The sequence below is a fragment of the Dendrobates tinctorius genome, unplaced genomic scaffold, assembly GCF_039654945.1.
Source record: "Dendrobates tinctorius isolate UK_male_01 unplaced genomic scaffold, ASM3965494v1 ptg000070l, whole genome shotgun sequence".
NCBI lineage: Eukaryota > Metazoa > Chordata > Amphibia > Anura > Dendrobatidae > Dendrobates > Dendrobates tinctorius.
The window spans coordinates 62773059-62794908 of record NW_027361738.1 but is presented as its reverse complement, the minus strand read 5'-3'; the positions used below and the strand labels follow the sequence as shown (position 1 = coordinate 62794908).

Here is a 21850-nt window from a genome sequence, read left to right as displayed (position 1 = left end):
GACAACATCCATCTTCGCCAGTAACTTGCTCTTCTCTCCAACCTGCACTTTCTCCTCTACAACCTGTCAAAGAAGGGCTGTAGGAACACGCTATATATAGTTTTCCAGTAGCCAATCCCGTTCGGAAGGCCACAAGGGTCAATTTTAAAAACCGGATCCGGCGTAATCCGTCGAAAAACGGATAGAAAAACGGATGAACCGGATGAGACGGATCCGGTTTTGTCTGTCAAGAAAAAGACGGATCCGGCAGAAAACCGGATCCGTCACATCCGGTTTTACTAAACATTTGACGGATCCGGCGTTCCGGCACGACGACGGATCGCGCCTGACGCCGAAAACCTGATGTGTGAAAGTAGCCTTAGCCAGTCATGTCATGTCATGTAAGCCAGTCATATCATGTACGCCAGTCATGTCATGTACGCCAGTCATATCATGTACGCCAGTCATGTCATGTACGCCAGTCATGTAAGCCAGTCATGTATGACAATCATGTATGCCAGAAGTACGCCAGTCATGTGGGCCCATCATGAAAGACAGTCATGAAAGACAGACATGTATGCCAGTCATTTACGCCAGTCATGTGTACGAATCATTTATGTCAGTCTTGTAAGCCAGTCATGTACGCAAGTCATGGAGGGCACCAGTGAGCCTTATATAGAAGCTATATACACCTGTATACACCTGGAAGCCACCTATCGAAACTATATACAAGTATACACCCCTGAGAACACCTATATATGCTATATACCCCTATATACTCACCTGGGAGCCACCTATAGAAGCTATATACACACCTGGCAGTAGTCTACTTGGGAGTCAGCTATAGCAACGACCAAAGGGGCGGCAAATTTTTCGACCGCCCCGGGCGCCACAAACAGTTGCTACGCCACTGCCACCCATGTGCACAACACTTCAGGATTCTCACCGAATTACCCAGCATAAGGCTTCCATAGCGTTTTTGGCCAATATCCACACGGAAAAACCGCTGCGAAAACGCACCAAAAAGCACCGTGTGAACACAGCCTTATTGTTTGGTACAATGAGCACTGTTTATATGTGTAATTTTGTTATATTGGTGTGAGGGTATTGGCGGGAAAGGTCAGGAAGGTTTCAAAAGGTAGAGTATAGTATGTGGTGTTTTTGTTTTCACAAAGGCTTCTTTATAAATCCTAATAAAGTAGCAAGACTGATTATAAAATAAATTCAGTAAATCCACTGCGTTTTGTATGAGGGGAGCCACGCGTTTCCCTTCCCCCTCTCCGCCTGTGAGCGGCGCCCCTCTTCACAGTCACACTGCCATCTCCATAGCAGCGCAGGCTTTATACCTGGCCTGCCCTGCGTGCACCGTGCGCCACCTAGCGCCAAACACGAGCAAGGGCACTGTTCCCGGAAGCGATGACTCCGGGTTCTAAGCCGCAGCAGCGACGCGGAGTCAGTGACGCAGCTGCCGTGACGTGAGCGCGCACGCAAGGGGGAGGAGAACTCCGGAAGTTCTTTGGCCGGGAGCGCGCTTCCGTCAGCTGTTCTTGTGCGGACTCCTGTTTCTCGTGGACGCTCACAGGGTAAAGAGTGCGGCGGGAGCGCGCAGTGTTGTGCTGTGCAGAGCCGGAGCGGCGGAGGCCCCAGGATGGAGGAAGATATACTGACCACCCTGAAGATCCTGATCATCGGGGAGAGCGGGGTGGGCAAGTCCAGGTGAGGAGAGGCGTCACAGGGGGTCAGCGAGGACTGGGGCCTGGTCACTGGGACATCTGTCAGCGGTGTGCGCGCGCGCACTGCTTAGCTGCAGGGGGACTACAAGTCCCAGACTGCCAAAGTACGCTGGAGTTGTAGTTCCCCAAGTTGTACTTTCTTGATTTTGCAGGTACCAGCACTCTGTGCCCCTCAGTTTATTGGCGGAGGGGGGGGGAATGATTTAATTAGGTATTAATACCAGGATGCAGCAGAGCTGGATGTCTTATTTGCCCCTGTGGCGATGGCCAGAGACCTAGCAATGCGTTTATTCCACCTGCAGTCCTATGTAAATACCCCTCTTAGCTGAATTTTCATTGTAGGAAGTGACATCATCATTTGCTGCCCTTGCTCCGCCCCCGGGCCCGGACTCCTTGCGGCCACCCCTTCACACGCATACCCCACCCGGACTCCTTTCGGCCACCCCTTCACACGCATACCCCACCCGGGCTCCTTGCGGCCACCCCTTCACACGCATACCCCACCCGGGCTCCTTGCGGCCACCCCTTCACACGCATACCCCACCCGGGCTCCTTGCGGCCACCCCTTCACACGCACACTCCCACCCGGGCTCCTTGTCTCTTTGTGGCCACCCCTTCACGCACACCCCACCCGCCCGGGCTCCTTGCGGCCACCCTTTCATGCACACTCCCACCCGGGCTCCTTGCGGCCACCCCTTCACGCACACTCCCACCCGGACTCCTTGTCTCTTTGTGGCCACCCCTTCCAGCACACTCCCACCCGCCCGGGCTCCTTGCGGCCACCCCTTCCAGCACACTCCCACCCGCCCGGGCTCCTTGCGGCCACCCCTTCCAGCACACTCCCACCCGGGCTCCTTGCGGCCACCCCTTCCAGCACACTCCCACCCGGGCTCCTTGCGGCCACCCCTTCCAGCACACTCCCACCCGGGCTCCTTGCGGCCACCCCTTCCAGCACACATACCCCACCCGGGCTCCTTGCGGCCACCCCTTCCAGCACACATACCCCACCCGCCCAGGCTCTTTACGGCCACCCCTTTCTCGCACACTCCCACCCGGGCTCCTTGCGGCCACCCCTTCCAGCACACTCCCACCCGGGCTCCTTGCGGCCACCCCTTCCTGCACACTCCCACCCGGGCTCCTTGCGGCCACCCCTTCCTGCACACTCCCACCCGGGCTCCTTGCGGCCACCCCTTCCTGCACACTCCCACCCGGGCTCCTTGCGGCCACCCCTTCCAGCACACATACCCCACCCGGGCTCCTTGCGGCCACCCCTTCCAGCACACATACCCCACCCGCCCAGGCTCTTTACGGCCACCCCTTTCTCGCACACTCCCACCCGGGCTCCTTGCGGCCACCCCTTCATGCACACTCCCACCCGGGCTCCTTGCGGCCACCCCTTCACACACATACCCCACCCGCCCGGGCTCCTTGCGGCCACCCCTTTCTCGCGCACTCCCACCCGGGCTCCTTGCGGCCACCCCTTTCTCGCGCACTCCCACCCGGGCTCCTTGCGGCCACCCCTTTCTCGCGCACTCCCACCCGGGCTCCTTGCGGCCACCCCTTTCTCGCGCACTCCCACCCGGGCTCCTTGCGGCCACCCCTTCACACACATACCCCACCCGCCCGGGCTCTTTACGGCCACCCCTTTCTCGCGCACTCCCACCCGGGCTCCTTGCGGCCACCTCTTCACGCACACTCCCACCCGGGCTCCTTGCGGCCAACCCTTCACACTCCCCTGCCCGGGCCCCTTGGATGAAAATTGGATCAGCGGACAGATGAAAAAACGTTCTGTTTTTTTTCTTGTACACAGAAATAACTTATCATGTGAATGAGACCCCCCCCCCCAGACATAAGATTACTGATGTCCCCACCATTACCATATGCCTTTATGGGAAAGCTGGCGTGAGCACATGGTGGGAGAGACATAATCAGCCAGCAGACACCGGCCAGTGCTTCTTTCAGGAGCACAAACAATAGGATGAGGTCACCATAGAATTTATATTTTCAAGTTTGGGATAAGGTGTTATCTGAGCATGCTCGGGTGCTAACCGAGTGTCTTTGGCGAGTTCGAAAAATATATCCGAGTCATCGCACCTGCATGTCTTGCCGCTGTTTGCTCAGATAACACCTCATCCAAGCACGTTCGCTCATCACTAATATCCATTATTTCTTCTTCTGTGTTCAGAATGGGGAGAAGGGAGTAAATATGTGAGACATTTCCAGCATCAATTCATAAGAACAAAGGATCGGGCATGAAATCCAACATGTCTGATGGCGCCAATCCTACCGAAATTTCCAGGTTTCTTGCACCTATTTAGGGTAATAGACCGGCCTCCTAGAAGATTCATCATTTGTGAAGGGTCCAGGGTACTTGACATGGTGGGAACATGGGCTCCGTGCCCTTTATACTATTGTGATAGTATTATCTTGGTAAGATCATTCATTGCAGTGTTCTGTAAATTTGTCCCAACTTACATGGGAGATGCGGCGTCAGTGCCCCCACCGGCCCTCACATCTTGCGCCCCCACCGGCCCTCACATCTTGCGTACAATGGCCTCCTTTGGATGTCTGTGTTTTCCGTTCATGTCCTTTCCGTGTTTTTCACAGAACATGTACTCGCTAGAGCTTATAGCTTTTATTTGGAATTCCATTGTCTGAAACACATGGTGTGTCCCCACCAAAAATGGTGACTTGTCTCTTTGATCTAAGTTTGCTCATTGGAGCAGGAGTTTTTTATACAAGAAAATCAGTCCTATAATGGTAAAGACAGACCTACTCATCAAAAGGAATTAATCGAAGATACCAACGAGGCCGGAGGAGGTGGCCATTGACTGATCCTTGTGAAGCAAAGCATTAGGTGGAAGCCATCAATATTGAGCACTGTAATCTTTGCTTTTCTCTCCATCTATAGCTCTCGGCCCAATACCCATTCGGGTGACGGCGATTCCTCCTGCTCCTTCTTCTACACGTCTATGCGCACAGGTATTCTGAATGGGGGGAGTTCACCTGCGGTCAGGGGTGTGCGACAGCGACATTCTTGGGAGCAAAAGGGTCAGCGTGTTAAAATGAAATGGACGAATCCTTCTTTCCTGCCATCTGGGTTTCTGCCAGATTCACAGGTCAATGTTTGGTCAGTACTAGTGATGAGCGAACGTGCTCTGATGAGGTGTTATCCGGGCATGCTCGTGTGCTAACCGGCGTGCTCGAAATATGTTTGAGTCTCAGTGCCTGCATATCTCACTGCTGTCCGACAGCCGCAACACATGCGGGGATTACCTGTTTGTTAGCCAATCCCTGCATGTGTTGCTTTGCTGTTGAACAGCTGCGAGACATGCAGCCGCGGGGACTCGAATATATTTATCGAGCACGCCGAAGACGCTGTTTTAGCACCCGAGCATGCTCAGATAACACCTCATCACAGCGCGTTCGCTCATCACTAGTCGGTATTTTGCATCACTGTATGCCAAAACCAGGCGTGGAACTAACCAATGAAAAGTATAATTTAAAGACTGACACCTGTTCTGCTTTGGAGACGCTCCTGTTTTTGACATATAAATACTGATCAACAATACTAATGTGTGAATAAAGCCTTAGGGAGAGTCCAGAGGCCTCCATTACACATTAGGTGATGAAATCTCCCGGTGTAGCAGCGTTGATCTAGAGTGCTTCTGGGGGGAACCTGAAGGTTGTCACTCCACCAGTCAAACTTTGGGGGCCCATTATATAAGCCTTCAGTGGAAGCCCCCATTAATCTGCGCTTGTCTATATTGTGCACAGTGCAGTTGATGAAAAGTGAGAAGCATAATTCCACGTAGTCAGTGCAGCCACTAGATATCACAGGATGGATTTGTGCCGCCTTGTAGGTATCCTCAATGAGTTCTTTATAGATGAAGTTTTCAGCCTCCTTGTATCTTTTTTCTTTGTATCTCTTGGTGCGGCTACTTGTGGTTCAGGCTGCCGAGTGCTGATGTGGGGGTCCGGTATCTCACATCTTGGCAGCGGTGGGAGTCTATTACTAGGAACCTTCACAGCCTGGTATGAATAGACTCTCTGGATAGCGACTGTTAGCAGTGATTACTTGGTATGTGATCCACCATGTGACGGCGATGTCACACATACAGCTGTCTGGCACATGTCATTACTAGTGTCTACAGAATCATACCTGCTGGGAATAAACCCTGCAAGGGGGGCCAGGCGATTCACAAAGCTACGAGTATAAGGGAGGGTAGTCGTGAAACTCCTGTAATCTTGCATCCAGCAATGCATAAGGTCATTTACCTTTTGGCTTTTTTTCTGGAGCGTGTATCAGCCAGCCTTGTGACCCTCACATGACCATGAATGGGTGGGATCCTAGTGCTGATCTCATGGGTTCCTTACCGCTGTCTGCCGGTGCGTGAGACCCCCATCTGTGAGCCACAGCGGGGAGACTGGTTGGCACCTGGATGGATTTAGCCTTGTAAAGGGCATCAAGGGAATAACCTTTAAATTATCAAAACTTATTGGGCAACATACCAATATCTTCTCCTTGTGCGCCTGGTGGCAGCCATGATTTAGCCGAGAGTCCCGCACTACTTAGTCACCTGCCAATCTTCTTGGAGAATTCTCTTTACGGAAGTATATAATCCCTAATAACAGTTAACCTATAAAAGGACGTGATAATTAGTATTATTTCCGAGCGGTCGGATCCAGCCGCTCACCGTGAGTCTCTCTCGTCTTTTATAAGGAGCCTACAAGCTGTGATTTCCATTGTAGTCTATAGTTAGTGGCCTCCAATGCTTATATACTGTAATCCCCGTTTCCAGCCTCGGCTGTTACTATTACAGAGCTCAGTGTCTCTTCTTCTGACACCTTTGTACTGCATTTGCAGAGAAAAGTTCATCTAGATCCGTCTGTCCTTTCACCGCACATCTGGCATATTATTCCAAAGTGCGATCTATATATATATATAAATTGCCAGCACGGCCGAGGTGGCGCAATAGTCTGCGATTACAGTGAATTCTCCCTGCACGTTGTCATGTTCAGTCCTATAAATGGCAGGGCAGAGGCCGATGCGGCTCACTCGCTTGTTTCCAAACCTTCCATAGCCTTAAGGCTGTGTTCACACACAGCGTTTTTTAGCGGTATTTTAGCGTTTTTTTCCAATAAAACAGCTAAAAATAAGCTTCCCATTAATTTCTATGCATTTTGCACTTTTTGTGCTCCCTGCGCCCCGGTCTCTGCAGCACTGGCGCCACAAGGGACCCTCCACAGGGCCCCAGTCACATATATGGCCCCACCGCCAGCCCTCCTTTCATTCTGGGGGGGTCTGGTTTAAATCCGACCCCCCCCCCCGCGGACGACCGCGCCGTCCTGGAGCCCTGCTGGGCAGGAGACCTCAAATTTAGGCCGCGGCTTCGGCCTAGCCGAAGTCGCCGCCCCATTCCCGCCCCCCGGATGACGAAAATGACACTGCAGTGTCATAGAAGGGGTGGATCGAGGCAGGAGGGGCGCGCTTTTACATGGCCCAGCGCGCCCTTTTCCAGCTCTCCGCCCCCTGTACCGCTCTCCTGCCCTTTAGCGAGCAAACTTGCTTCTGTTACAGCCAAATATTTTAACTCCTTTGTCCAGATTTTTTTTTTTTCGAGTTCATATAGCCTCTTCAGCGAGGTAGGGATCAGGGACTCTAGTGCCACTTGATGCAATCCTAAAAGTTAAAATTTTACCATTTGGGGGGCAAGGGTCATGAATGTGTGATTGTGTCATTCCCTTTACAATACGCTGCAATCACTATCAAGTCTCCTGTGAAGCCCAGCCATAGACTTGGCTTCATAGATGTACGAATACAGCAGCCATGGGAGCCTTCAGTGAACCCTGGCTACCCATACAACACATCAATGACCCCCTTCCTCCTCTCGTGGTCATGACTTACTAAATGCTGCTCAATCACAATTGACAGCGGCATCTTAATGGTTAATTTTCTGTGTTCGGCGCTAGATCCCAAACCTGCTCCATGCAGTAAATGTGGGTTAGGGCTCAGCTGACGGCTCCACGTTGTTTTGCTAAATGAATCTCTTTATATTGGCCTATAATATTCTCATCATGTCTCTTGTTTTCCAGCCTTCTGCTGAGGTTTACAGATGATACATTTGACCCTGAACTTGCTGCTACCATTGGTGAGTATCTGCTTTGTAACCGTTCATTTGGAAACATCACTAGCCTTGTCCATAATCTTTAGAGTAGCTTCTGTCCCTTCAGATACTGGATGTAAAGGGGTTATCCATTATCAGACATCCCCTTCTTAAAGGGAACCTGTCTCCAGGGTTGACCGACACGAGATTAGACCACCACCTTTCAGCACTGGCATATAGTCCCCCTCAGTGGTGGTCTTATCGCAGTCAAACCTGGTGACAGGTTTGCTTTAATAGCACAAGTTTACTGAACAAAAATGAAAGTTTCATACGTACGTGCCAGACTGGCGCCACTGTCCTCCCAGTTTGGCACGCAGTCTCCTGATGCATTGTGTCGTGTAACTACTCCTGCCAATAAGCAGCCGCTAATCAGCGGCAACCTGCTCCGTTCCATCAGTAAAGGTGTATAACATAGTCATCTCTACAACTTAGTCCAGTTTAACACGTCCATGAAACGCTTACAGCAGTCAGATCGCAATAACTGACTAAACCGCTGGGTTTCCGGGCCAGAGATTTTTTATCTCCTAGTCTTATATAGAACGCTTGGCTCAGGAGACTCGATGGGTGGGCTGGCTATTGAGATCCATACACAATATACTTCATCTACAGGTAACCTGACATGTAAAAAAAAAAAAAAAATCACCATTAATATGCTCATATGGAGTGAATGTGCAGGTTAATAATGTTAAGGCGCTAGCACTGAAAGCCCCACTGCCAGTAAGAATTGAACTTTATTCCTGGCAGCAGCCCTGGGCTGTCAGTCATAGGGCCGGGTGTGTATTTCTATGCACTTCTATGTCTGAAAGTCCGAGGCTGCCTGGGGGGGATACATTTCCTCCCGGCAGTGGGGCTCTCGATGTGGGCACCAGGCAACTTCAGAACTCTATTGACTTGCAGGTTGATAGTGTTTATTTTTACATGACCGATTCCTTTTAAAAAAGATGTCCTGATATCTGGATATTGACGCCCCTCCCGGCAGCGCCACTCTTTGATTTGGTTGTGACATAGGAGTGAGCAGCATGTCATCAAACACCTGTATGAAAGGGGCTGGCTGACTTTCTCATTTCAATAGCTCAGTCAGCCTTCTCTCTGTCTATACAACAGCTATGACAGAGAGAGGGGCTAGATTAGCTATTGGAATGGGAAAGCCATCCCCCTTCTTACACAGGACTGACGGCTCTGCTGCAGACATCTTGAGATTTGGGCCGCTGTGTGTGTAAGGTATTTTTTTTACCGTTTGACAACACTTTTAAGATGCTTATCTGCATTAACTAATTGGGGCTCACAATCCTTGATGCGATATATGCAAATTTACCCATCCTAGCCAATCAATTGGTAGCAGATGCCGGTGCACACTTTTGTTCTTTCAGACTCTTTCAGAAATGGAAGGTGCTGCGGTGTCGACCTTCCGGGTCTGATTAGTCTTTGCACACACAACATCTTCATCCTCTTCTGTTCCTCCGCAGGCTGATGTCATCCCTCGCAGCGATGCATGACCTGACTTGTCCCTTAATAAGATAGCAGCAGTTTAACCATTTATTGTACAGAAGACTCTATACCTTTTCACGTGCAGTAGATCAAGTGACTGATTTGTTTTTCAGGTGTCGACTTCAAGGTGAAAACCATTTCTGTGGACGGTAACAAGGCAAAGCTTGCTATATGGGTACGTATGAGAGCACCCGCAATGTTATCTACACGGCCCTCATATGTAGGCAGTACAGCGATGACAGGCATACTGTGTACATCTTGTCTAGATGTGCCTGGATGACATATTTTGTGGTCAGGCTCCTGAGACCTCATTCCTCTGCGGTTAGTACAAGGCTGGGTGTGCCACACGCCATCCTACATTGGTATCAGACACTGTTGATAGTTGCAAATTGTAGTAATGAATCCTACTAACATGTTACACCTAAAAATTACTAGTAGGCTTTTTACATGGAACACGGCTGCCATACAAAGCACGCTAAGTAACATCGGACGTCATCATGCACTGCACTGTTAACTTCGCATTTCCTTGGGCACATCTTTATCTTGAGGGTCGATGCCCATTTTTGCTTCACATGTAGTGAAAACTGCACAATGAGTACAGGAGCCGTGCAAGCAGAGCAGAGTCTTGTGTGCGGGATGGCTAGCACAGATATTTGTTCTCGTAGGGGACTGAAACGTGTTGGATCCTGGATCAATGATGTTCTACTTTCACTTAATGATAAACTGGTTTACTTTGTCGCCTTATTGGGGGACACAGAACCATGGGTGTTATGCTGCTGTCCACTAGGAGGCGACACTATGCATAATCTGAAAAAGATTAACTTTGGCTCCTCCTCTGCAGTATACACCCCTGGACGGCGTCAGCCTTCTCCAGTTTTTGCTTAGTGTCGCAGGAGGCACACCTAAGTTTTTTTTTTTTTTTTGTTTTTTTTGTTTTTTTTTTACACTCCGTCTTTTTCCTGGATTTTTTTCCGAAGGACTACAGATGAAGAAAAGAGGGTCTCCAGCGAGACTCCCGGCATGGCTACCTCCTCGGTCCCCTATTAGGGGTACCCGGTCGAGGTGGCTATTCCCCATGTCGCTCCCTCACCAGTCCCTCGGGTACTGGTTCGAGGTCGAGACCCCCCTCCTTCCTCAGTTCCGTCCGGCTCTGGGTCGAGGTCGAGGCGACGATGAAGCCCCCTGACGGTGACAGCAGCACCCTCCCTAATCCCCCCTCTGGGGGTATTAGGTTGACACCGCAGGTAGGGCCTGTACCAGGCACCAGGGACCCCAGTCCACCTGTGGGCTCCTTTTGGGACCAGGGGAGGTGCAGAGAGGCACGGCACTTATCAGAGACCGGGCTCCCTGCGCCCCGGTCTCTGCAGCACTGGCGCCACAAGGGACCCTCCACAGGGCCCCAGTCACATATATGGCCCCATCGCCAGCCCTCCTTTCATTCTGGGGGGGTCTGGTTTAAATCCGACCCCCCCCCGCGGACGACCGCGCCGTCCTGGAGCCCTGCTGGGCAGGAGACCTCAAATTTAGTCCGCGGCTTTGGCCTAGCCGAAGTCGCCGCCCCATTCCGCCCCCCGGCCCGCCCCCCGGATGACGAAAATGACACTGCAGTGTCATAGAAGGGGCGGATCGAGGCAGGAGGGGCGCGCTTTTACATGGCCCAGCGCGCCCTTTTCCAGCTCTCCGCTCCCTTCCCTCTCCACCTCAGAATCCGGTGGCCATCTTGCTGCACCTGGAAGAACGCAGCACAGCAGTCTCCGGGGGGCACAGGACGTGGGATTTATCAGCGCTGGACCTAAGGGGGAGCACCGGTGGGGTAAGATCACAGCTGGGTCCTTGGTACTCAGCTGTGAATTGCTATACCATATAGCGCTCTCCTCCTTTCCTCTGCGTAGATACCCCTGTAGGGCCTCCACTAATCAGCCTAGGTACTATGTCGGGCTCAAGGAAAAGAACCAGGCAAGACTGCTTTTATGCAGTCTGCACAGCCTGCAAGGCCACTCTCCCCAGCGGCAGCACGTACCCGCACTGCCGGGACTGTACCCAAAAAACAGGATCAGAACCCCAAGAAGTCCCTACCAACGCTTCTGCGACCGCTACTGCGCCGGAATGGGCGACTCAGATGTCAGTCTATGACACAGTCTATAGATAACCTGACCTCCACATTACTGCAGGCTCTGCAGGGTCATGTCTCGGCTATGAACGTTACCCAGCAAAGGGACGTCCGGTCTCCTGATCAGGGCGCTTCCGACAGTTCGAGGCGTAAGCGGACCCACAGGTCGCGTTCAGCTGCGTCCTCACATAGCAATAGGTCTTCCCCCTCCAGGGAAAGACACAGTGGCCTCAGGTCACCGAGGCCGTCCCCTGATAGAGAAGGACAATGCGGATCTCCACAACGATCCCAGACCACGGGAAACCTCCGCTCTAGTTCGCCCGCTAGGGAGCTCCTTAGCGATGCGCAGGACTCAGAGGGCATATGTGACTCCAATTCAGATAACGAAACAGAGAACGCTTTGCTCCCTTGTCCCCCTAGCAATACTGCGATAGTTGAGGATATCGTCTCTTCCATCCTTCGGGTGCTGGACATTTCAGATCCAACCCCGGAAGCACCAGAACACAAGATTTCCTTTGAAAGTGTTCAGAAACCATCGAAGGTCTTCCCTAATCACCCGGAATTTCAAAAAATCATTTCTAAGCATTTTTCGCAGCCTGAGAAAAAATTCGCCAATCGCAAGTATTTGGAAGCAAAATACCCCTTTCCACAGAAAGACACCAAGGATTGGACAGATCCTCCTGAAGTGGACCCTCCAGTCTCTAGGCTGGCAGCACAAACGCTTCTCTCGCTGCCGGACAGTTCAACCCTCAAGGACATGGCAGACAGACAAGTCGAACGCATGGCTCGTTCAATCTTTGAAGCGGCAGGTGCCTCTTTGGCTCCCGCATTTGCTTCAGTTTGGGCAGCCAAGGCCATCATGGCTTGGGCTGCTCTATTGCAAAAGGGCCTTCAAGCTTCAAATCCTCAGCTGGCGGACCAGGCGGTGCAAATTGCAGTGGTGGCAGATTACATGGTCCTTGCAGCGTTGGACTCTGCAAGAGGAATAGCGGGAATAGCATCAAACGCCATTACAATCCGGCGTATTCTCTGGCTAAGAGAATGGAAAGCGGATGCGGCCTCAAAAAAGTCCCTAACAAATCTCCCGTACTTCAGTGGCCGTCTTTTCGGTGAAAAGTTGGATACAATGATATCCAATGCTACCGGGGGCAAAAGTACTTCCCTCCCTCAACTAAGACCAAAACGCACGTTTAAAAGGCGTAATCAATCTCGTTTCCGATCCTTTCGGAATTCTTCGGGCTGGTCTGTCTCACACCCAGCACAAAACCGTAATCGTTCCCCCCCGCAGGGACAACACACGTGCGGCACAGAGGCCGGACAGGAACTGGCAAGCCAGGCAAAACCTAAAGGAGGAAAACCTCAGACTTTTCCCTCGTCCTGACTCATGCCCTCTGGAAGACACCCCACTTGTAGGCGGACGACTGCTACTCTTTCAGCACGTCTGGCTGCCTATTACAGAAGTACATAACCATAGTAAGGATAACAATCCCATTAAAGTAGATATAAATATACCAATCCTTTACTATAAAAGTAGAAAAATAGGATTAAATAGAGGATATCTATACAAGGATAATCGCAAAATGGATTAAATCACGGAGAAAAAACAAGCGATCAAAGAAATCCAAACAACTAAATATGTATGAAACATATAAAAGTTTATTCAGAAAAAAACAGGGAAACAGGGCAGGAAATTGAGTCATGAATTGACCATGGCAGCGTGCAAGCGACCAATTAGGGTAAGCATGGAGTGAAGAGACCTAATAGGAACATCAATACAAGGCATATAACTAGATGACATGATTAAAACCAAAAAATGCCAGTTCCTAGAAAAAGTAGTAGTGCAGCCAAACAGGACAAGTACATAAATATAAATTATAAACAAATGTCCAATGACAAACTTATTACCTGTTATGGTTGTGTATAGCGGTCCTCTCCAGCATACCCCCCCCCCCCCAACGCACGTTTCGGCAAATGGCCTTTCTCAAGGGGTACAGGGGAAAGAGGAAGTAAGGGGTATTTAAGACAGAGTCAACCAATCAGTCCAAAGGTCATACCCATGTGATCAATCACCAATAGTGCGAGTGTATCAAGGTTCCACCCAACCATAGCGTCCATTGTCATGGCTACAAGCCGTCAAACCTCTAAAAACAGACTCTTCATATGGGTGTTAGTAAACAGGCTATCTAGGGTAAGGAGCCAGCAAATAAGTAAACACCTCCAAATTAGATCTCTTTAATAAAAATCGCTGCTGACATAAGTAGAAACTACCGTTTTTGTATTTAGCAACGTATCATGATCTATGCGTCGTCCAATGGAAATAACATCATCATTGGTGGAATCACGTGAGTCACCCTGGCTCACAACTTGCACCCAATCCGGTGCAAGTGACGATATCGGCAGCGCTGGTCACATGACCATCATCTCGCTGCCGGGGCTCCTCCCCTATTTACATCACCACGCCGATGCGTCCACCAATGATGACGCAAACGTTGCCCCGACAACCAAGGCAGTGGGCGGCGGCGGCAACGGCGGCGTCATCATTGTAACTGCCCACAATGAGGTGTCAAAGGACGCCAAAGCTCCTACCTAGCTACAACAGCCACGACGACGCGTCCACTCATAATGACGCAGGCGTCACCCCAGCAACCAAGACAGCGGGCGGCGGCGGCATCAATGTGACGTCACCATGGTGACTGGCCACAGTGGGAGATGCCGAGAGGCGTCCGATGTGAAGGAGACAGCGGTGCGCATGCGTACAGAGAGAGCGTCAGTCAATGGCATAGAAGTATAACAGACATAATCCTAAAAAGGGCAATATAGAAAATACACAAATTAATAGCCTGCAAAGATAGTCCTTGTATAGATATCCTCTATTTAATCCTATTTTTCTACTTTTATAGTAAAGGATTGGTATATTTATATCTACTTTAATGGGATTGTTATCCTTACTATGGTTATGTACTAATTTTACTGTGTTATGCACAGGTTCTTTTGGTGTTTTGGATATGGATTTCCGAGCTAAAGAAAAGGCCTGGCTCGGACAAATAGACCAGGTATTTGGGACAGGTGGAGTCGAGTCACAGCCACCTGTGGATCAAACACTCGATAGCCAAATTCTTGAAATTGAGAAACTGTTACTAAAACGGACGAGGATATGGTGGAATAGGGCCTTCCTTGAGAAATATGTTTCATATAACATTATTCCCAGGGGTCTGAGAGTAAGGGTTACCCCCTCATTCCCAATCGATGATGACGATTTTATCAGTCGATGGGAAGAAGCATATGGTGTTTGCTCCTCTGTTTTCTTGAAGCTACTAATTGAATGGAATTCCAAGCTTATTGTAGCCTTGGATAAATCGATTGATGAGGCTGAACGTAATTTCAAAGCATTATGTCCATCTGAGAAGGTCGTTGAATATGAATCTCGTATTGAGAAAAATCTTGACACTTGTGTCAAAAAAATAAATGAAATACAGGCCTCTAAATTACATCGTGATACTAAAGATTTTGCAAATAAGAGTGTCTATTTTTGGAGAAAATTTAATACCAAAGCCCCCAAAATGCATGGAGTATCTTCAGTGAGTTCCCTTTCCTCTATGAGTGATTCTTCAGAATGGTCTACTTCATCGATAACTACACGATCTGGAGCAAGATCTAAGAGAGTGAGAGACGTGAATTTCCACCCTTACAAGCGGATGAAATTCAGGTCACCTGAACGTACTAATAACAACAATAAGGTAATTAACCTGAGCTCTCACATTTTAACTGATTCTGATCTTTCACTGTTGAGTAGGGGACTCACTTTTTCTCCAAAGTCTCATTTTAATGCATTTGTGGCTATAAAAGATTTACATCTTTTTGCTAGATCTTTGATCTTCAAGAGACATTTTTTCAATCCAGATTTGCAAAATCTTTTTCCCACAGAAGAGGAGCAAGTAGCCCTGCAGGATCTTGAGGATCTTTCCATCGAACATACAACTGGAGAGGGAGGTAAGATTCCTCAATCCATCAGAACGAAATCTAAAAAATTTCCTCCCTTAGCGACATGTGCAGCTATTGACCTTTTTGTTCAGGTTGTTACGAAGGACTTTATGAATATTCCTGGGGGTGTAGGCAGGGATAATCTTAGCCGAGAAGAACGCATGAGATTGGACGTCCTGAGGGGGCTCCCTGATATTGTGTTAAAGCCAGCTGATAAAGGGGGCAACGTGGTAATATGGCCTAAGTCCCTTTATGAGAAGGAGGCATTTAGACAACTAAACAACAAGACATGCTATAAGCGTTTGACGTTTAACCCCCTTGCATCATTTATGTTACAGCTGAATAAAATCCTCAATACAGCTGTACAAAATAGGGCTATCACCAAGGAACTGGCCCTTGCTATGCAGGTACAGGAACCTGCCATTGCAACATTTTATTTATTACCTAAAATACACAAGTGTCTCGAGGCCCCCCCCCCCCCGGTCGTCCAATTATTTCCGGCTCTGGCAATTATTTAGAAAGAGTCAATCGTTGGATTGACTCTAAATTACAGCCCCTCGTTGAAAGTCTGCCCTCCTTCTTACTTGATACCGGTGAATTTCTCAGGAGGGTTGATGGCCTCCATATTGGGAGTGACAATATGCTGGTGACAGGTGACATTGAGTCCCTTTACACCAGCATAAGGCATACCGATGGGTTGGCTGCTACCAGATATTTCCTAAATATGTCAAACTTACCTATAGAAATTATCTCCCTGGTCATTGAATTGCTCGAGTTTTCCCTGACTCATAATTTCTTTACGTTCATGGGGTCCTTCTACCTACAGCTCCAGGGGACAGCAATGGGGGCATCTTTTGCCCCATCGTATGCAAACCTATTCCTGGGGCTGTGGGAGAGGGACCTCCCCCTGTCTGACCAGTGTCAGTCGATGGACCACATCCCCTTTTGGGTGCGGTACATCGACGACATTTTTCTGGTCTGGCAGGGGAATGAGCTTCAGCTATCAACATTTATGGAGGGAATCAACTCGAACAATATGAATATTCATATCACATACCAACATGATTTGACCAGGGTGAGTTTCTTGGATGTTAATGTCTGGAAAGACTCTGATAATACACTGCAGACAGGAATATTTAGGAAGGAAACTTCTTCTAACGTGTTACTTCATGCCTCCTCTGCTCACCCTAAATCATTGATTAACTCTATTCCTATAGGGCAGTTCCTGCGGCTACACAGGATCTGCTCTAATGATCAGGATTTTTCAGTCCAAGCCCAGGACCTCTCGGAGAGGTTCCTTGAGAGAGGCTACAGTAGGAGATCTATCAAGAGAGCCTTTAACCGTGCAAGATGGTCTACACGTCAGTCATTACTATATAAGAAGAGGGAAATTAAAACTGACAATAAGATCAGATTTATTACAAACTATCATGCACAATTTGCAAGAATGAGAGGTTGTCTCCAAAGAGCTTGGCCCATTCTCCAGACAGACCCTATTCTTAACCAATTTATTTCATCAAAACCAAGTGTTACTATCCGCCGATCAAGGAATCTTAAGGATTATCTCGTCCATAGTCATTACCAACCTGAACCTAAACAGAATTTTCTTAGTTTGGTTCGTCCTGGGTGTGGCTGTGCTCCTTGTGGCCGCTGTGTCGCTTGTCCCAATGTCGAGCGAACGGACACGTTCTTCAATTCTTCAGGGACTCGGACATTCAATATTCGTAACCGCATATTATGTACCTCACGGTATGTTATTTATTTTGCGTTATGTCCGTGTAACCGGATTTATATAGGTATGACTACGCGGCAATTGAAGACACGTGTCCATGGCTGTTGTAGCTAGGTAGGAGCTTTGGCGTCCTTTGACACCTCCTCATTGTGGGCAGTTACAATGATGACGTTGCCGCCGCCGCCCACTGCCTTGGTTGTCGGGGCAACGTTTGCGTCATCATTGGTGGACGCGTCGGCGTGGTGATGTAAATAGGGGAGGAGCCCCGGCAGCGAGATGATGGTCATGTGACCAGCGCTGCCGATATCGTCACTTGCACCGGATTGGGTGCAAGTTGTGAGCCAGGGTGACTCACGTGATTCCACCAATGATGATGTTATTTCCATTGGACGACGCATAGATCATGATACGTTGCTAAATACAAAAACGGTAGTTTCTACTTATGTCAGCAGCGATTTTTATTAAAGAGATCTAATTTGGAGGTGTTTACTTATTTGCTGGCTCCTTACCCTAGATAGCCTGTTTACTAACACCCATATGAAGAGTCTGTTTTTAGAGGTTTGACGGCTTGTAGCCATGACAATGGACGCTATGGTTGGGTGGAACCTTGATACACTCGCACTATTGGTGATTGATCACATGGGTATGACCTTTGGACTGATTGGTTGACTCTGTCTTAAATACCCCTTACTTCCTCTTTCCCCTGTACCCCTTGAGAAAGGCCATTTGCCGAAACGTGCGTTGGGGGGGGGGGGGTATGCTGGAGAGGACCGCTATACACAACCATGACAGGTAATAAGTTTGTCATTGGACATTTGTTTATAATTTATATTTATGTACTTGTCCTGTTTGGCTGCACTACTACTTTTTCTAGGAACTGGCATTTTTTGGTTTTAATCATGTCATCTAGTTATATGCCTTGTATTGATGTTCCTATTAGGTCTCTTCACTCCATGCTTACCCTAATTGGTCGCTTGCACGCTGCCATGGTCAATTCATGACTCCATTCCCTGCCCTGTTTCCCTGTTTTTTTCTGAATAAACTTTTATATGTTTCATACATATTTAGTTGTTTGGATTTCTTTGATCGCTTGTTTTTTCTCCGTGATTTAATGCCTATTACAGAAGACAAGTGGGTCAAGGAAATAGTGTCTTCAGGATACAAAATTGAGTTTACTACCAGCCCACCGCACAGGTTTTTTCCCTCTGTCCCTCCAAAATCCCCGCTCAAAGCTCAGGCCTTCCGTCAAGCGGTTTCTTCCCTCCTGCAAGCAGGAGTCATAGTGCCAGTCCCAGCAGAAGAGCCCTTCAAGGGTTCTACTCCAACCTGTTCGTGGTGCCCAAGAAGGGAGGCAGCGTCCGACCCATACTAGACCTCAAGCAACTCAACAAGTACGTTCGAGTTCGTCACTTCCGCATGGAATCCCGGTCAATCGTTGAGTCTATGGAAAAAGGAGAATATCTTGCCTCCATAGACATACAGGACGCATACCTGCATATACCGATTGCTCCCGCCCATCAGAGGTTTCTCAGATTCGCAATCAACCAAGACCATTACCAGTTTGTGGCCCTCCCGATCGGTCTGGCCACGGCCCCCAGAACATTTACAAAGGTCATGGCAGCTACCATGGATGTTCTGCACTCCAGAGGCATAGTAGTCGTTCCATACCTGGATGACCTTCTCATCAAGGCCCCCACCCTCAAGGACTGCGAGGTCAACGTCTCGATCACAATCGACACTCTGACGCGCCTGGGATGGTTAGTCAATTTACGGAAGTCCTCGACTACCCCGAGTCAGTCTCTGACCTTCCTGGGGATGCTATTCAACACCTCCAAGGGTCTGGTGATCCTCCCGAGGGACAAGGCACTGGCTCTCCGTCTGGGAGTTCACACACTCTTCCGCAAGTCCCCCAGATCTCTCCGGTATGCCATGAGAGTACTTGGCAGGATGGCAGCAGCAATGGAGGCGGTACCATTTGCCCAGTTTCACTTCAGACCCCTTCAACTGGCCATCCTCAAGTCCTGGGACAGGAATCCGTTCTCCCTCGACAGGGAGTTCCGGTTATCAGCAAACACCTGGAGGTCCCTGCACTGGTGGCTCAAGCCAACCTCGCTTGCAAGGGGAAAATCCTTTCTGTCCGGTCAATGGAAGGTTTTGACCACCGACGCAAGCCTTATGGGTTGGGGCGCGGTGCACCTACATCACAGAGCGCAAGGCAGGTGGTCACCAAGGGAATCGACCATGCCCATCAACATCCTGGAAATTCGGGCCATCTTCCTGGCGTTGAAAGCCTTCCATCACTTGCTGGCAGACTCTCATATCAGAGTACAGTCGGACAATGCCACGGCAGTGGCATACGTGAACCATCAAGGCGGCACCCGCAGCATCCAGGCGATGACCGAAGTAACGCGTATCCTACAATGGGCGGAGGATGCAAGGTCGGTACTCTCCGCGGTCCACATTCCGGGTGTGGACAACTGGGAAGCCGACTATCTCAGCCGACAAGGAATGGTCTCGGGGGGAATGGTCTCTCCATCCCGAAGTCTTCGGTCAGATCTGTCATCGTTGGGGGACCCCGGACGTGAATCTGATGGCATCCCATCTCAATGCCAAGGTTCCCAATTTCATGGCCAGGACGCGCGATTCGCGATCGCTCGGAGCAGATGCCCTGGTTCAGGACTGGACCCAGTTCCAGCTTCTGTACATTTTTCCACCCCTCCCCCTGATCTCCAGAGTCCTGAGGAAGATCAAACAAGAGGGTGTTCCCACCATTCTGATCGCTCCAGACTGGCCCAGGCGTACATGGTACGCCGACGTCGTGCAACTCACAGCAGACGCTCCCTGGTGTCTCCCCACACGTCCCGACCTCCTGTCACAAGGCCCGTTCTTCCACCAGAACTCAGGGGCTCTCAATTTGACGGCGTGGCCATTGAGACCTGGGTTTTGACCAAAGCAGGTTTTTCACCGGACGTTGTTAAAACCATGATCAGGGCTCGAAAGCCAACTTCAGCCAGGATTTACTATAGTACCTGGAAGGTTTTCTTCACATGGTGCGACTCTCGTGGGCAGATTCCACTTCCCTATTCTCTTCCAAAGGTCCTCGGGTTCCTTCAGTCAGGCCTGGACGCCGGGCTATCCCTGGGCTCGCTGAAGAGCCAGGTGTCAGCGCTTTCAGTGCTCTTTCAGAGGCGTATTGCTAACAAGCCGCAAGTGAAGACTTTTCTCCAAGGGGTTTCCCGATTGGTTCCCCCCTACAAACGTCCGTTGGAGACATGGGACCTCAACCTGGTCTTGACAGCACTACAGTCACCTCCTTTTGAACCCCTTAGGGTGGTCTCACTCCGCTTTCTATCACAGAAAGTGGTTTTCCTGGTGGCAATCACCTCGCTATGCAGGGTGTCTGAACTTTCAGCTCTTTCCTGCAGACAACCCTTCCTGGTTTTTCATCAGGACAAGGTGGTTCTCCGTACAGTACCATCCTTCCTTCCAAAGGTCGTGTCCAGCTTCCACCTCAATGAGGAAATATCACTACCGTCTCTTTGCCCGGCTCCCGTTCATAGGGTAGAGAAGGCTCTGCATACGCTTGACCTTGTCAGGGCATTGCGTATTTACGTGTCTAGGACTGCTCCCTTCCGGAAGTCTGATTCACTTTTCCTTCTTCCAGAAGGCGTTCGCAAGGGCCTACCGGCTTCCAAAGCCACCCTTGCTAGGTGGATCAAGTCCACCATTCAAGAGGCTTACCGCCTCAACAATTCTCCCCTTCCGGCCGGTATCACGGCACACTCTACGCGGGCGGTAGGGGCCTCTTGGGCCATTCGGCATCAAGCCTCAGCACATCAAGTGTGTAAGGCAGCCACTTGAACTAGCCTGCACACATTTACAAAACACTACAGAGTGCATACCCAGTCCTCAGCGGATGCGAGCCTGGGTAGACGGGTCCTGCAGGCGGCAGTACCCCAAGTCTAGGGGACTGTCAGCACAATATTCGTCCACTGCTTCCCACCCAGGGACTGCTTTAGGACGTCCCACGGTTCTGTGTCCCCCAATAAGACGACAGAGTAAAGGAGATTTTTGTGTACTCACAGTAAAATCTCTTTCTCTTAGCCTTTAATTGGGGGACACAGCTCCCACCCTGTAGCCCTTGCGGGCCGTTGTTACGGTTGGGTTCTCATATTGTTGTTTGAGCCTGTTTATAGTAGCCTTTTTTTTTTACAGGCATTGTTATGTTTCTGGTATATTCCTCCTAATGCTTTTGCACAAAACTGGAGAAGGCTGACGCCGTCCAGGGGTGTATACTGCAGAGGAGGAGCCAAAGTTAATCTTTTTCAGATTATGCATAGTGTCGCCTCCTAGTGGACAGCAGCATAACACCCACGGTTCTGTGTCCCCCAATTAAAGGCTAAGAGAAAGAGATTTTACGGTGAGTACACAAAAATCTCCTTATTTAGAGGAAACCTCTGTCTTCTGTACCGAAACATTGCTTACAGGAAGAGACGGAGGCAGCACTATCAAAGTCTATATTCTTTAGGGACACAATACTATCTATCACTACATAATTTATAGTTGGAGGCAGTAGTATATGGGACTACTTCATTTACAGGTAGAGCAGTGTTTCTGACTCTAGCTGTGCCTAAACCATTTACATGGAGAGGCCTGTCTT

General features: G+C 49.7%; 2 protein-coding genes across 2 annotated transcripts in view; both read left to right on the top strand.

The window, feature by feature from the left end:
- Positions 1-1469: 1469 nt before the first annotated feature.
- The window catches only part of RAB18 (RAB18, member RAS oncogene family), a 58374-nt gene continuing 37993 nt past the window's right edge, over positions 1470-21850 (top strand). Inside the window, exons 1-3 of the mRNA XM_073581737.1 lie at positions 1470-1695; positions 7809-7864; positions 9481-9542. Coding sequence (XP_073437838.1) covers positions 1628-1695; positions 7809-7864; positions 9481-9542 — 186 coding nt within the window. The 5' untranslated portion in view covers positions 1470-1627. The remainder of the gene's footprint in view (positions 1696-7808; positions 7865-9480; positions 9543-21850) is intronic.
- Positions 1719-7802, top strand: LOC141095619 (uncharacterized). Its single transcript, XM_073581736.1, has 2 exons — positions 1719-4532; positions 4624-7802. Exon 1 carries the CDS (start codon positions 2373-2375, stop codon positions 3489-3491), a length of 1119 nt encoding a protein of 372 aa, XP_073437837.1. The 5' UTR covers positions 1719-2372; the 3' UTR covers positions 3492-4532; positions 4624-7802.

Coding starts and splice junctions, on each gene's coding strand:
- LOC141095619 (XM_073581736.1), top strand. CDS start 2,373: ATGCACACTCCCACCCGGGCTCCTTGCGGCCACCCCTTCACGCACACT.